Source organism: Plecotus auritus (assembly GCF_963455305.1).
Source record: "Plecotus auritus genome assembly, chromosome: 7".
Lineage (NCBI taxonomy): Eukaryota > Metazoa > Chordata > Mammalia > Chiroptera > Vespertilionidae > Plecotus > Plecotus auritus.
The window spans coordinates 162273637-162287121 of NC_137774.1; the positions used below are offsets into that span (position 1 = coordinate 162273637).

The window sequence follows — 13485 nt, forward strand, 5'->3', positions numbered from 1 at the left end:
TTTTTTTTTTTTTAATTCTCACCCGAGGATATTTTTCAATTGATTTTTAGAGAGAGTGGAAGAGAGAGGGAAAGACAGAGAGAAATAACAATGTGAGAGGCACACATCAATTGGTTTTCTCCTACACAAGCCCTGACCAGGGCCCGGGCCGGGGAGGAGCCAACAACCCTGGTGCGTGCCCTTGACCGGAATCAAACCCGGGACCCTTCAGTTCAAAGGCGGGTGCTCTATCCACTGAGCCAAACCATCCAGGGTGAGATGCTTTTTGAGATGCACATGCGGTCAGTCGAGGATGACCCGGAGCCCAGTGACAATTGTCCTTTCTCCCCCTAGAACAACCCCAGCAATAAACTGGTGAGCGCAAGCAGCACGGTCACGGCGGCCCACATCAAGAGGTTCACGTTCGTGTGCATGGCCCTGTCGCTCACGGTAAGGAGACACCCCCTCGCGTGTTTTGGGAAAAGGAGCAATGGTTATATTAAAAAGGAGATGCCGTGTGTCCCAAAATGTGAGGTTATGCTAGGTTAATTAATAAGCTCTTCAAAACATTTTCATCCCAAAATACGAGCGATGGTTATTTGAGGGAGCCATTGAATCCAGGAAGCAAGGGTCGTGGTGTTTCTTGGGACTTCTTACATGCTGAAGGAAGGCAGGCCTCGCCTTCCATTTTAATCATACTCTTGTCTTGCTGAATAATTTCCAGCCCGTTTTTGAACCGCCGGAGACAAACGTATTACCATCCCTGTCCCTTTTCCAAACTTAATTGGTGATATTTTGATTTCCCCGGTGAAAGTTCCTTTCCTAATTACGTTGATGCTGATGTCACATATTTATTTATTCTCCACGCAACACGTATCGATGGAGCACCTACAGCATCCCGCTCTCTGTGCCGTCTTTCCAGGTACAGCTGTGAGCAGGGGCCCCTCACACTGTGCAGCTGGCAGGGCCCGTGGGCAACTGCACAGCTTTAAACAGCACACATCCTTCCTTTATCAGCTCCCATGGCAGTTCAGATGTAGAAGATAATGCTCAAAAACATGGAGAAAACATGTACACGCACTGTAATCCAAAGCACATGGTATATAATTTAAGGTTGTTTATAACACTTATTAACTGTAGCCAACGAGCATACACACCATTTATAAACAAGCTTACATGGTAGACTTTGGATGGAGACAAGAAGAGGATCTAAGGAAGTACTGGTCTTTTGAACTCTATTGGTCTCCCTTTGTTGTGGTGGTCCGCATTGCCTGTCAAGTCCTGTAGACATTCCCCTTTTTTCTAGTACAATATGAGGATCCTGTGCTGAAATGCCTGTGTGTGTGCCATTCTCAGAAACAGTGACTGATAGCGGGACCTAAGGCAGCAAGAGGTGTTGGGTTCTGCTGGTGACAGGGACACAGTAACCGTAGCCCTTCTTACTGTCATCACGAGAACTGTTTAGCTGGATGAGTCCTGGCAGTGGTCCTTTAAAATCAAGCCTATGTATGTTTTAAATCTTTAATGGATTTTTTAAAAATCCACAGCTTAATATTGGATTCATTGATCCAACACCTGAGTCGATTGTAACAAGGGCAACATGGGTCAAAGAGCCCATCACAAAACACCTCTGACAGCTGATGACCTTGTGTCTGTCCTCAGCTGCCTGTCACTCCAACCCAGCCCCTCCCACCTATTTGTCTCTCATGAAACTGGTAGGGTGTCAGAAATATATTCCAGTGCCACCTGACCCGAGGAATTTCTGGTAGCATGCCTGTGCGCGTCAGGACAGGTTACCCCGTGCAACCCGGCTCCCCTGTTTTCATTATTTCTCTCTATGGTGTGCAAGTTTTTCCCTAATTCCCTAAAATATTAGTAAAACACAGAACAACCTTGAATCTGTTTAAGAGTCGTTTAGGAAAAACAGAGAAGGTTTCTGTTGCAGGAAAAGGCCTCAGTGTTGGGAGATGTCTTAAATGACTGGGAGTCTCACGTCAAGTTGGTTGGGGTGCCAGGTTCTGTGACCTGGACCCCTTTCGCATAGAAAGCTGGAAGCTCTGGGTTGTTGCTGGCTCTCCTCGTCTGTCTCCTTTCACTCCATTTAACCATCTTCCCATCGCTACAGTGAGTCTGAGGGGGAACTCGACCAGATTGGATTTGAGGATATTTTATCTCTCCTTCAGCTCACGGGCAGTAATCTGTACTTCTAAATCAAGCACAGGTTTATTTTGAAATGACCACTATCTAAGATCTAGAAATATATTTTGTTTTCCCATGTAGAGGTTTTTTTAAATTTAGTTATTCTAATGCTACCTTCTGTAACTAGAAGTACCTGAGGGTAGATTTCCACCAAGAAAATAGAGACTCGGAAACCTCTGTTGGAAAGGAACTTGGAGATGACCCATCATATTTTAGGAAAGGAAATGACTCAGGGAGGGTGAGTAACTTGTCCGTATACCAGCTAGAAGCCAGCCTTGCAGGCTCATTCTTCATGCCCCACCCGCTTCCTCTGAACCACACGAGCAGGTGGTGCTGGTGGTGGTGATGGTGATGGTGATGGTGATGGTGATGGTGATGGTGATGGTGATGGTGATGGTGATGGTGATGGTGCTGGTACTGGTGCTGGTGCTGGTGCTAGTGGTACCGGTGGTGCTGGTGGTGGTAGTGATAGTGATGGTGCTGGTACTGGTGGTACTGGTGGTGGTGCTGCTGATGGTGATAGTGGTGCTGGTGCTGGTGCTGGTGCTGGTGGTGCTGGTGGTGTGTGTGTGTGTGTGTTGCTGTCACTTAATGCCGAGAGGTAGGGGAGCCTGCTAGTATGCCATAAATTACATTGCTTCCCACACTGGGGTATAAGGTCTGAGGCTAGTGACTGGTACTACTTAAGGATCTGGTTCTCTTTTTTAAAAGAAGTTAAAATAGGTGTTTACTCTGGATCTTTGCGAGTTTTGCTTTTTGATGTCAGTGGGTGGTAAAAAGGGAAAGTGTGAATTGGCACGCAAACATGGATCTTCTATTCTGATTTGTATGGGTTAAATTGTGTCCACCAAAAATTCCTATGTCGAAGTCCTAACTCCCAGTACCTCAGAATGTGGCCTCGTTTGGAAATAGGGTTAAGGTGGGTTAGGTGGACCCCTCACCCAGCATGCCTGGTGTTCTTATAAGCGGGGGCATTTGGATACAGACATGCACACAAACGCCATGGGAAGACTCGAGTTATGCTGCCAGAAGGCAGGAGATGCCTGGAACAGATCCTCCCCTGACACCTGCGGAGGGAGCATGGCCCTGCCCACACCCCACTACTGTGAGGCAATACTGCCTTTTGCTGTGCTTCCATATTTTCTATGTAATAATCTGAGTGGAGGATTTGCTTAGACATGGTTTTCACATGGTACAGCCCTGTGCCCACACTTAGATGCTGAATTATATCTTTGTGAATGGCTTTGGCGGGGGCGGGGGGGGGTGTAATTGGCATCATAGCATCCACTAGAAGTATCTGTGCTAGATTTAAGTTACTTTGCTTTTTTGGTTTTATCCTGCTTTCCATTAGTCGAATAATGCACCGCACCTCAGCCAGGCCCTTACAAAATCCACTCCCTATTAATACTGAAAAGCCAAAATAGTCCCCAATTTTCAGGGAAGGGTTTGGTAGCTGGCGGTCACAAACTGTTGTGCATGAAAATGGTAAAATAAATCAGTGGGGATTGACTCAGAGACGTCCAGGAATTTTATTTTATTACTCTCTATGGCTTTTTTTTTTTTAATCATTTGTATTCATCTCAGTTTAAAGACAGAAGCAGTCTGGGCACATTACAGTGTGTAGGGCCCAGACCTCAGCTGGATCAAATGCCTAGTGCAGGCCCTCCTAAAATAATCACAATACGAGTTGGGGGCCAGACACGTTGTGGTGCTCATGGCGTCTCGGTTTCCGATCTCAGCACCTGCTCACACCCCCAGGTGCGCCGAGGCTCTGACCACGAGCACGTTCCTGGTGGCCTGAAACGCTCCATGTCCTATTGACTGACATCAGGTCAGCATGCGGGGAGTCAGCAAAGCCCAAGTCAAACACCTCAAAGTAGTTTTTGTAAACGATCTCAAATATATTAAGAAACACCCAGCAGAGGAAGGTCCATCAGGTAGTGTGTTAAATGAGCATGACAAGGACACAAACACCCAGTTAGCATGCTAAGTGGCCATTTTGTGTGTTTAATGAAGCCAGAAACCATTAGGCTCAGGAACTAAGGAAAACAATAAAAAAACCACCTGGTTCCACAGAGGTATTCCTCCTGGCTGACAAACTACAAAAGTGACCTGGAAAGTAAAGTTGCTGTTTGCAGAGTGACATAGGGCCTTTGCTGAAAACATTTCTTATTTTTATCCTAATGAGTTTACTACTGCATTTCCAGCTCTGGGTCAGATGGCCCACTGGTTCCGGCACAGTGAAGTCAACACAGGTTGTGCCACGAGGTTATTCTGGGGGTCTCCTCGGACCTTCTGAACAAGGTTCAGAGAACCAGGACGTGATGCTGAGAAAACAATAGTGCCTAGAAAACCTACTCACCTTTAACCAGGTGCCGGGAGGTTTGCAAGAGCCTGTCTGTCTCTGAGAGATGGCACTTAACCATGTGGTTTGAAGAAAGAATTGGCCTTTACAAAAAAAAAAAGAAGAAGAAGAAGTTTCTAGAAAGCCATGGGGCACCCGCCAAGCCAGCGCCTCTGAACTGATGCCCTGCATGCCTCTGGGACTCTTGTGGCACCTGACTGCCCTCTTTTATTTTAATGAGTTGAGAAGAGAGGGCCAAAAAAGAGGGATTTAGCTCAAGCTTGAATTCAGGGCCACATAGCACAGTGCTTATGGATGTGGGCCTTGAAGCCCGAGGGCCTGGGTTCAAGCCTTGGCTCCATCGCCCACCAGCTGGATGGCTTTGGGATGGTCACTTAAACATACCAGCCTCAGACGCCCTAGCTGCCATAGGAGGAATAAGAAGACCCACCTTTTAAGACTTTAAAAAGAATCCATAGCTTACATAGCAGCAGGCTTGGTGTCAGCAAAGCATGGGTGCTGTCACCTAGCATTCCCAGAGCCAGGGGATTCCGAGTGAGGGTAAGTGTCTGTCCCCTGCCTCCAGCCCCGGCGGCTCTTGGTATAATGGATGCCAATGAATAACGTTTTCCTCCCTGAGGCCTGGGAAGGCTCTGGATGCCCCATCACACCTTCCTGTTTGTAGCCTCCAGTGCCAGGGGCAGACAGTGCCCGCTCCAGTGGTCGGTTGTCTTGCTAATTTGAAATGTCAGTTCCCCACAAGCTGCAGTGAGAGCAGAAAGAGAGAAAGTGATGTATTTAGGCTTCTGGCTTAGACGTCCCATAGATCTGTACACACCAACCAAATTAGAAATGCCAGCAAGGGGAGATTATAAGCCACACGTGTATGCATTAAGATGTGATTATCAAAGCCTGGGGCTGTGGAACAGACACTTTCAAAGAGATAGATGATGCTGAGGGGTTCTCTGTTTACGGGCACGGCTCTCCAGAGAAAGAACACATACATATTTATTCCCGAAGTCATTTTACACATGTCTGACACCCTACATATGTTGCCCCAGGCTCTGGGACCACCACAGTGAAAGAGATCTACGGGCTCTTTTCTTTTTTATTAATTTTTTAAATTGATTTCAGAGAGGAAGGGAGAGGAAGAGATTTATTCTCTCTCATCATTGATGTTTCTATCTCTCCCTCTCCCTTCAATGATTCTCTCTCATCATTGATGTTTCTTTGATCAGCTGCCTCCTCCTTGCCCCCGACCGGGGACCCAGCCCAAGGAATCGCATCATGACCTCCTGGTTTATAGGTTGATGCTCAGACCACAGGCCAGACCATAGGCTCTTTTCTTGCGGAATTTATAATCTCAGAGAGAAGACAGGCAATAAGCATGCACGGTGGAGTGTATTAGTTTCCTGTGGCTGCTGTGACAAATTACCACAAAGCTGATGTCTTAAAACAGCAAATTTATTCTCTCACAGTTCTGGAGGCCAGAGGTCAGTTTAGGTCATGGAGCTGAAATGAAGGTGTCAGCAGTCACACTCCGTCCAGTGACTTTTAGAGAAGAATCTGTCCCTTGCCTCCAGCTCCGGTGGCTGCTTGCATTCCTTGGCCACGTGACTCTGTGACTCCGTGACTCCCATCTCTGCCCCTGTCTTCACATCCCCTCTTCCCCTCTGTGTCTGCCTCAAAACTTCCTTTGCCTGGATCTTACACAAGGACATTTGTGATGGTATTTCGGGCCCACCCAGACAATCTCAGCTAATCTTATTTCAAGACCCTTAACTTAATCACACCTGTTACCATATAAAGTAATGAATACTTGTGCTGGGGACTGGGGGTGAATATATCTTTTGGGGTGGCCATTATGCAGCTTGCAACAGAGAGTCACAGGTGCTCGGGAGAAAATTAAGTAAAAGAAAAGAAGGTGAGGGAGAAGCCTGACAAGATGGTCAGGGAAGGCCCCCCTAACGGGACACATTTGCAGGTAATCGGATGTCCAGGAGCCCAGCAGCCCTGCACTCCCTGCGTATGTATTCATGACCCGCCGTGGACATGCACCCCGAGTTTGAGGGCACCTCAGTGCATATTCACCTGCATTGCTCCACCGCGCCTTTCTGCTCAGGCACTGCCTCTGTTTCTCCCTCTCTCTCCGGTTTCAGCCTCTCCCAACTCACTGCTTTAAATATATTTAAGGCTCCCAATCTTTAAGCAAATTAAAGGAAACATAAAAACGTCTCTTTTTCCGCAGGCAGACTACATTTCTCCTCTCCTTGACATTCGAACTTCTTGAGACAATTACCTGAAAGCACCCTTCCCCACCTTCCTGGCTACCAGGCCCTCTGTCCCCCTGCCCAGCCACCTGCCTCCTCTCGGGGAGCAAGGGGGCCCTACTTCCTTCCGGGATCGCTCCTTTGATTGGTGTCTTTGCCCATCTCTTATCTCCTTACAGAGCTTACCGAGGCCCCCACTGTCTCATTGCCCAGCTCCAGGGGCCCTGTCCGGTTCTCATGTTTCATGTCTGATGTGGCCCACTCCTCCATCCCCTGCTCATGCCTTGCCGTCTGTGACACTGTCCTCGGCTGGTTTTCCTTTTCTCTTTCTGATTTTTCCTTCGCCCGCTTCTTGGTGGAAGGCCCTGTTCCTCCCTATGAGTGAGCCCCAAACTCTGCCCTCCTGCCTGCCTCCTGACCCCTCTCCCTGCAGGGCCTGCCTGAGGACATGGTCGCTGTCCTGCACATGAGCGGCATCTCCTCCTGGGCCATCAGGCTATGTCCATGGGCCCCCAGCTTCCCGAGATCAGCCTTGTCTGGGGGATTAGGTTGGAGAGGAGGTGACTTGCAGACAACACGGGGAATCGCCTGGTCATACCTTGCCTGCCAGGGCCCTTGTGGCCAAGAGGACTTAAAACATTTTAGTTCCAAAGCTTCAGAATCTTAGGCCTGAGGGCCCAGGCCAACAGGGGAGGAGAGCAAAAGGCGGCCATCAGAGAAGGAGGCAGTCGGGCTCTCTCTGTGACATGCTGCGATAATCCCCTTCAGTGAGGTTCAGCTCATCTTAAAATACCGTTATGCTGTTCCCACTGGCATAGGGACCCAGCCTCAGCTTCCTGCTGCTGACCTCACCCATGAGCTGTCACTCCGCCATGGGGCAGGGACACCACAGGCCTTATTCCAGCCATGGCCGTGGTGCCACGCTGACCCTGTGTCTCCAACAAGGACAGCCTGTTTGAGGCTTTGTTTCTGCCCGGCAGCCCCACCCCCGCGCCCCAGACTGCCTTCTCATTGTTCCCAGGATCCGGCAGAAAATGACTCTCTTGTGCATTGTGGGGAGGTCAGAAAGGACCAAAGGTAAATCAGCCAAATTGAAAACCCTCTCATGGCGCCTCTGGGAGCATAGTTTGGGCCACTGGGCTCTTCGGGCAGCTTCAGACATCCCGGAAATACGGAGGGAGCAAGGCTTCTGAGTCCCCAAGGCCGGGGTTGAAATCCTGGCCTCACCCTTTACCAGCGGGTGACCTGAGCCAAGTCACACAGCCCTTCTAGGCCCTGATGACCCCTTTGGAAAAGGAATAGGAAATCCTGCCTCTCCCAGGATTTTATGAGGGTTAAATGAAATCACCAATGGAAAGCCTTTGGTGTGTGATCATTGATGAGTTCCCTCCTTCCCACAGACCCTCTGCCCCCCTTCATACTTCAGTAGCCCAGCATTCACTTTTTAAGCTATCATTATTGCGGATTTGAGGGGTTGACTGGTTTGTTCAGGGGAACTCAGAGGAGAGTAAAGCAATTAAGAATGGTCCCCAGCCCTAACCGGTTTGGCTCAGTGGATGGAGCGTAGGCCTGTGGACTGAAGGGTCCCAGGTTCGATTCCCGTCAAGAGCACGTACCTTGTTTGCGGGCACATCCCCAGGAGGAGATGTGCAGGAGGCAGCTGATCTATGTTTCTCTCTTATCGATGTTTCTAACTCTCTATCCCTCTCTCTTCCTCTCTGTAAAAAGTTAATAAAATATATTTTTTTTTAAAAAAAAAAGAATGGTCCCCAAAACTCTCCCGAAGCCCTTGTGATAAAAAGGCAGTACAGATCCACAATGCAGTCTTAAAACAATTAGCAAGTGAAGGAGCACACCGCGATGTTATGAGCATGCTCCAATTTCTTAAAAGTAGTTTTAATTGTGATAAAAATACACCTGACTTAAAACTTGGCATCTGGACCATTTCTAAGTGTGCAGGTCAGTACGTTCACATTGTTGTGCTGCTGTCGCCGCCAGCTGCCATCCAGTTTCTGTTAACAGTCACGGAAAAGTAAAGGCTAAACAGAAGCTGGATTGGAATCTCCTAAATACTCTTCAAATCGGAGTAAGAATAGGAAAGAATTAAACATTCCGCAAATGGATGGAATGGGCAGAGGTTTGATGGGCAGAGGTTTGACAGCCTGAGCGCCCTCTGCAGGCTTGGTGCATGGCGCCCCCTGCTGTTTGAGGTGTGTTTTGGCCTTCCTGAGAATTGTGTGGCTTAGGTCAGAAAGGAGCACTCAGTGATCTGACGAAGTGTGCCTGTTTGGCAGTTTCATTAAATCTAAATGACATTTGGGGTGAGTTCGCTTCCATATTCTTTAAAAACAACTGATTTTAAAACGATATCTGAAAATGTTAACGTTTTACCGTTAGATGTGCTATAATAGTGGTTTCGTCAACTCCCTTATGAAGCTATTCCAGATAGAAGTGTAACAGTGGTTATGATGGTCAACAAGCCACATTGAGAATACTAGGTACTACGAAAACATTGTGTAAAGTGCCCATCCAAGCTCCCTACTTTAACTGAAAACAAAGCTCTGTGTTTCTCAGTAGTAGATGGAGTTTACTCCATCTATTTCAGCCCCATAAAAATTGTACCTGCCTGACCTTACATAAAAAGTCCCCTGCATCTCCTCTCCGTATACCATTGTAATAATAGTATATATTGTAATCCAATGTGCATTATATATTATGCATTATAATATATATTGTTACATATGGTAATAATGCTAACGATCCTTCCTCAGAAAGTGCTCCCTCCCTGTAACGTTCTCCCGTGCTGTGCTGCGGTTTTCCTGCACACCCATCTGGCTTGTTACCCAACCCCCCTTCAGAGCATGCTCAGCTCTGCAGGGCAATAGCCCCCTTCCTCTGGCCATCAGGACAGGCTCACTCCCTGCCACCCTCTATCATGCTCCTCACCAGAAAGTGGGCTCATCGGCCCTTTCACACATTATGTAGACTTTAGGGGTTTGCACTCTAGTAAAAGGGCATATTTTTTTCTTCAGAATTGGGACTCCCCTGGTGCCAAGAGTCATCCTAATGGGATGCCGTGTCATCCAGGGGGGATGTGGTGATTTCTCATGGGCTCGCTGTTAGCCTTAGGAGGGCTCTAGGGAGTGACCCCATCTGGTTCAGCTGGTAGTCAGCACGTGAGAGTGAGAAACCGTGGAGAGGACAGGCCAGAGGGTCCCCAGAGGGCGGCCAAGCATCCAGCCTGAAGCTAGAGAAACACTCACTCACCTCACATCACTCTCCTCATACCCCACACGGGTCCCTCAGCACATCTTGTTAGCACTAAGTTCAGATACCTCCAGTTCCGCCATTCCCCACCTCCTGATGATCCCAGGCCATCTCCCTTATGTTACTGTATCCCCCTGGCAGGACTCTCTGCTTCTGCCCTGCACCCCCACCCCCATACTCCATCCTCACCCAGCCTGTCAAAATGGCAATCATCACATCACTCCTCCACCTGCCACCTCCCATGGCTCCTGTCTCTCTGGGACCAAAAGCTGGAGTCATAACCATGACCCACAAAACGCTGATGAACTTTCCCACCCCACCCACCCACCCACCTGCCACCTGTGTGCAGCCAGTGCAAGTTGATGCTAAGAACCAAAGGCCAAATGGCATTCCTGGGGTGTACATCAGCTCTCTCTCTCTCTCTCTCTCTCTCTCTCTCTCTCTCTCTCTCTCTCTCTCTCTCTCTCTCCTCAAGCAAGGTAGGCGTGTGTGATATCTGACAGTGTCCTGCCTTGTTCGGGCCCCTCCATCCACAGGGAAATCAAATTAGTGTGCCTTCTGGGGAGTGACACCAGGCGCAGTGTCCCAAGATGCTGTCTGTAAAACCCAGCTGTCAGCCCCTCACTCTGAATCAGGACTTTGCTCATCCCTGTCCTAAATACTTATTAAGATGGACAGATACAGGGGCCCCTGTTATTTAAAAAAAAAAAAAAAAATCTGGTAAAGAAAAAGAAACACATGCTCTTTGTGGAAAACAGGGGGAAATTCAAAGAGGAAAATAAAATCAATCCTAATCTCACCACCTACAGACAGCTCACTGGTAGCATTTTACTCCGGTCCCAGGAAACCTTTTACAATAATGAGAGTAAGACCAACTGGTCCCACTCACTGTGCCCCTCGAGGGTAGAAGCATCTATGCGGATCACGGGGCCACAGACACACTGGTGGTCTGGTCATCCGAGGGCTAAGGAGCTGGCACCAGAATGTAAATCAATTTACTCACCATCTTGCAGCCCCAAGCCAGGCTGTGACCACCTCTTTGTATGCGGTATTGTTGAGGGTTAACCTCAGGTTTAGGCAGTGGAGACTTAAACCCAATTAAACAGTCGTTGAACTTCTCTTACTAAGTAAAGGCTCCAAATGAAAATGATGCCCAGGGCCAGCAATTTTAATGCATAACAGCTGCATACATTTCACTTCTTCTAACTGCAGGGGACAAGACTCTCTGGCTTGGTACTAATCCTGATTATTCAGGGTAATGGCGGGAGCTTAGGGAGCTCTGGAACGACGTCAAAACCAGGGCTCTTGGCAATGTTCCCTTGTGGGCTGGCACCCTCTCCGGCTGAGCAGAAATGCCTGCCCCGCTGTGGCTGGGTTGGTGGGTGCTCCGAGTCCAAATGCTGATGGAGACAACTGGCTTCTTCAAATCCCACCTTCTTGGGAAAGAATCTGAGACGGTCCCAGGGCGGGTCAGAAACAGACTCTGTGGGGGAGAAAGCAGGCCTTAGGAGGATCCCCCTTCTGTGGGTCTAGGCCCGTGGTCGGCAAACCATGGCTCGCGAGCCACATGCGGCTCTTTGGCCCCTTGAGTGTGGCTCTTCCACAAAATACCACGGCCTGGGAGAGTCTATTTTGAAGAAGTGGCATTAGATGAAGTTTAGGTTTAAAATATTTGGCTCTCAAAAGAAATTTCAATCATTGTACTGTTGATATTTGGCTCTGTTGACTAATGAGTTTGCCGACCACTGGCCTAGTCACGTGGATTCAGACTGTAGCATCTCAGATGGGTTGTTATATCTGTAAGGGTTGGGACTTGCTTCCTCCTTAATGCACACTATAATCCTATGTGGGGACCTTAATCTATGGTAAAACTTAGTCATCACTTCGTTCATCATTATAGGGATTTAGAAATGAAAGGTTAAATGCTGCCTTTAAAGTGGAACAACTCCATACATTAAAGCCTGCTTAACAGGTTGCTTCTAAGGAAGATGCTAAATTACTCCTTGATCTGCCCAACCAGACCATCACTAGAAATCTGACCACGGCACATACACTAACCAGAAACTGCATGGGAAGGCTGTGAATACAAGGGCTGCAGCCCAATGGGGGTTAGTTTCCAAGGAGGCTAATGTAATGAAAGAAAGGAGATGCCAGTGATCGTGAAGGCAGAAGGTATGTCTGGAATGGACTATACTTTACGAGCGATGAATATATGTTGAAATGCCAATAAATGTTTCAAAGTTCAAAGTAAAAATCTCATGGTCAGTATCTGGTCCTCAGAAAAAGAATCACATAGCCTGTCAAATAAAAGGGTGTTGGGTCATAGGTCTCCTCCTTTCTTCCTTTCTTTCTTCTCTTTCATAACCTTTTTATTTCAGGATTATTTTAGGTTTACACAAACATTGTGAAAATAGCACACAGTTCCCACACACCCTTCATCCCTCACTTGGCTGTGATTCATTTGTCACACTAAGGAATGAACATTGACACGTTACTATGAACTGAATTGCACAGTTGATTCAGGTTTCACTAGCTCAGTGGCCGGCAAACCGCAGCTCGTGAGCCACATGCGGCTCTTTGGCCCCTTGAGTGTGGCTCTTCCACAAAATACCATGGCCTGGGCGAGTCTATTTTGAAGAAGTGGCGTTAGAAGAAGTTTAAGTTTAAAAAATTTGGCTCTCAAAAGAAATTTCAATCGTACTGTTGATATTTGGCTCTGTTGACTAATGAGTTTGCCGACCACTGCACTAGCTTTTCTCTCACAGCCCTTGTCATCTTATCTCCTTAGCCCCCTCTGGTGTGTGTTTCCCAGACTTGGCTTGTTCTTGAGGCGTTCCCAGTGTTAAGGAGTGCCGGTTAGGTTTTGTGTAAATGTGCCTCAACTTGGGTTTGTCTGAGGTTTTTCTCGTGGTTAGAGGGGGCTTTGGATTTGGGGAGGAAGATCACCTGGGTCAAGTGTGAGTCTCCTCACATCTTATCAGGAGCACATGCCATCAGCATGACTCATCACTGCTGATGTTGACCTTGACCACCTCCCGAGGTCATGGTTGCCAGGTCTCTCCACTGTAAAGGTACTCTTTCCCCCTTTCCATGCCGAGCTCTCCTTGGAGGGGAGTTGCTATGGTCAGCCCACACTTCTGGATGCGGAGGTATAGGTATGCTTCACCTCCCTGGGAAGGGAGTATCTACATGAATTAGATAAAATTCTGGGCCAGAGATCTGACCCTATTTGCTTATTTATATCAATACTAGAAGCCTTGTGCTCGGGATTCGTGCATTGGTGGGGGGCGTGGCCTGTGGGGATCAGCCTGCTGCGGGAGTGCCGCTCATCAGTCAACCGAGTGGCGCTCCCACTGTGGGAGCACACTGGCCACCAGGGGGCAGCTCCTGCATTGAGCGTCTGCCCCTGGTGGTCAGTGCACATCA

The 13485-nt window shown here is 48.2% G+C and overlaps 1 protein-coding gene across 1 annotated transcript in view; it reads left to right on the plus strand.

Annotated features, from left to right (window-relative positions):
- ANKH (ANKH inorganic pyrophosphate transport regulator) overlaps positions 1-13485 on the plus strand; it is a 123581-nt gene that overhangs the window by 101401 nt on the left and 8695 nt on the right. The window contains exon 8 of the mRNA XM_080680353.1: positions 334-429. Within this exon, the coding sequence (XP_080536479.1) occupies positions 334-429 (96 nt within the window). The remainder of the gene's footprint in view (positions 1-333; positions 430-13485) is intronic.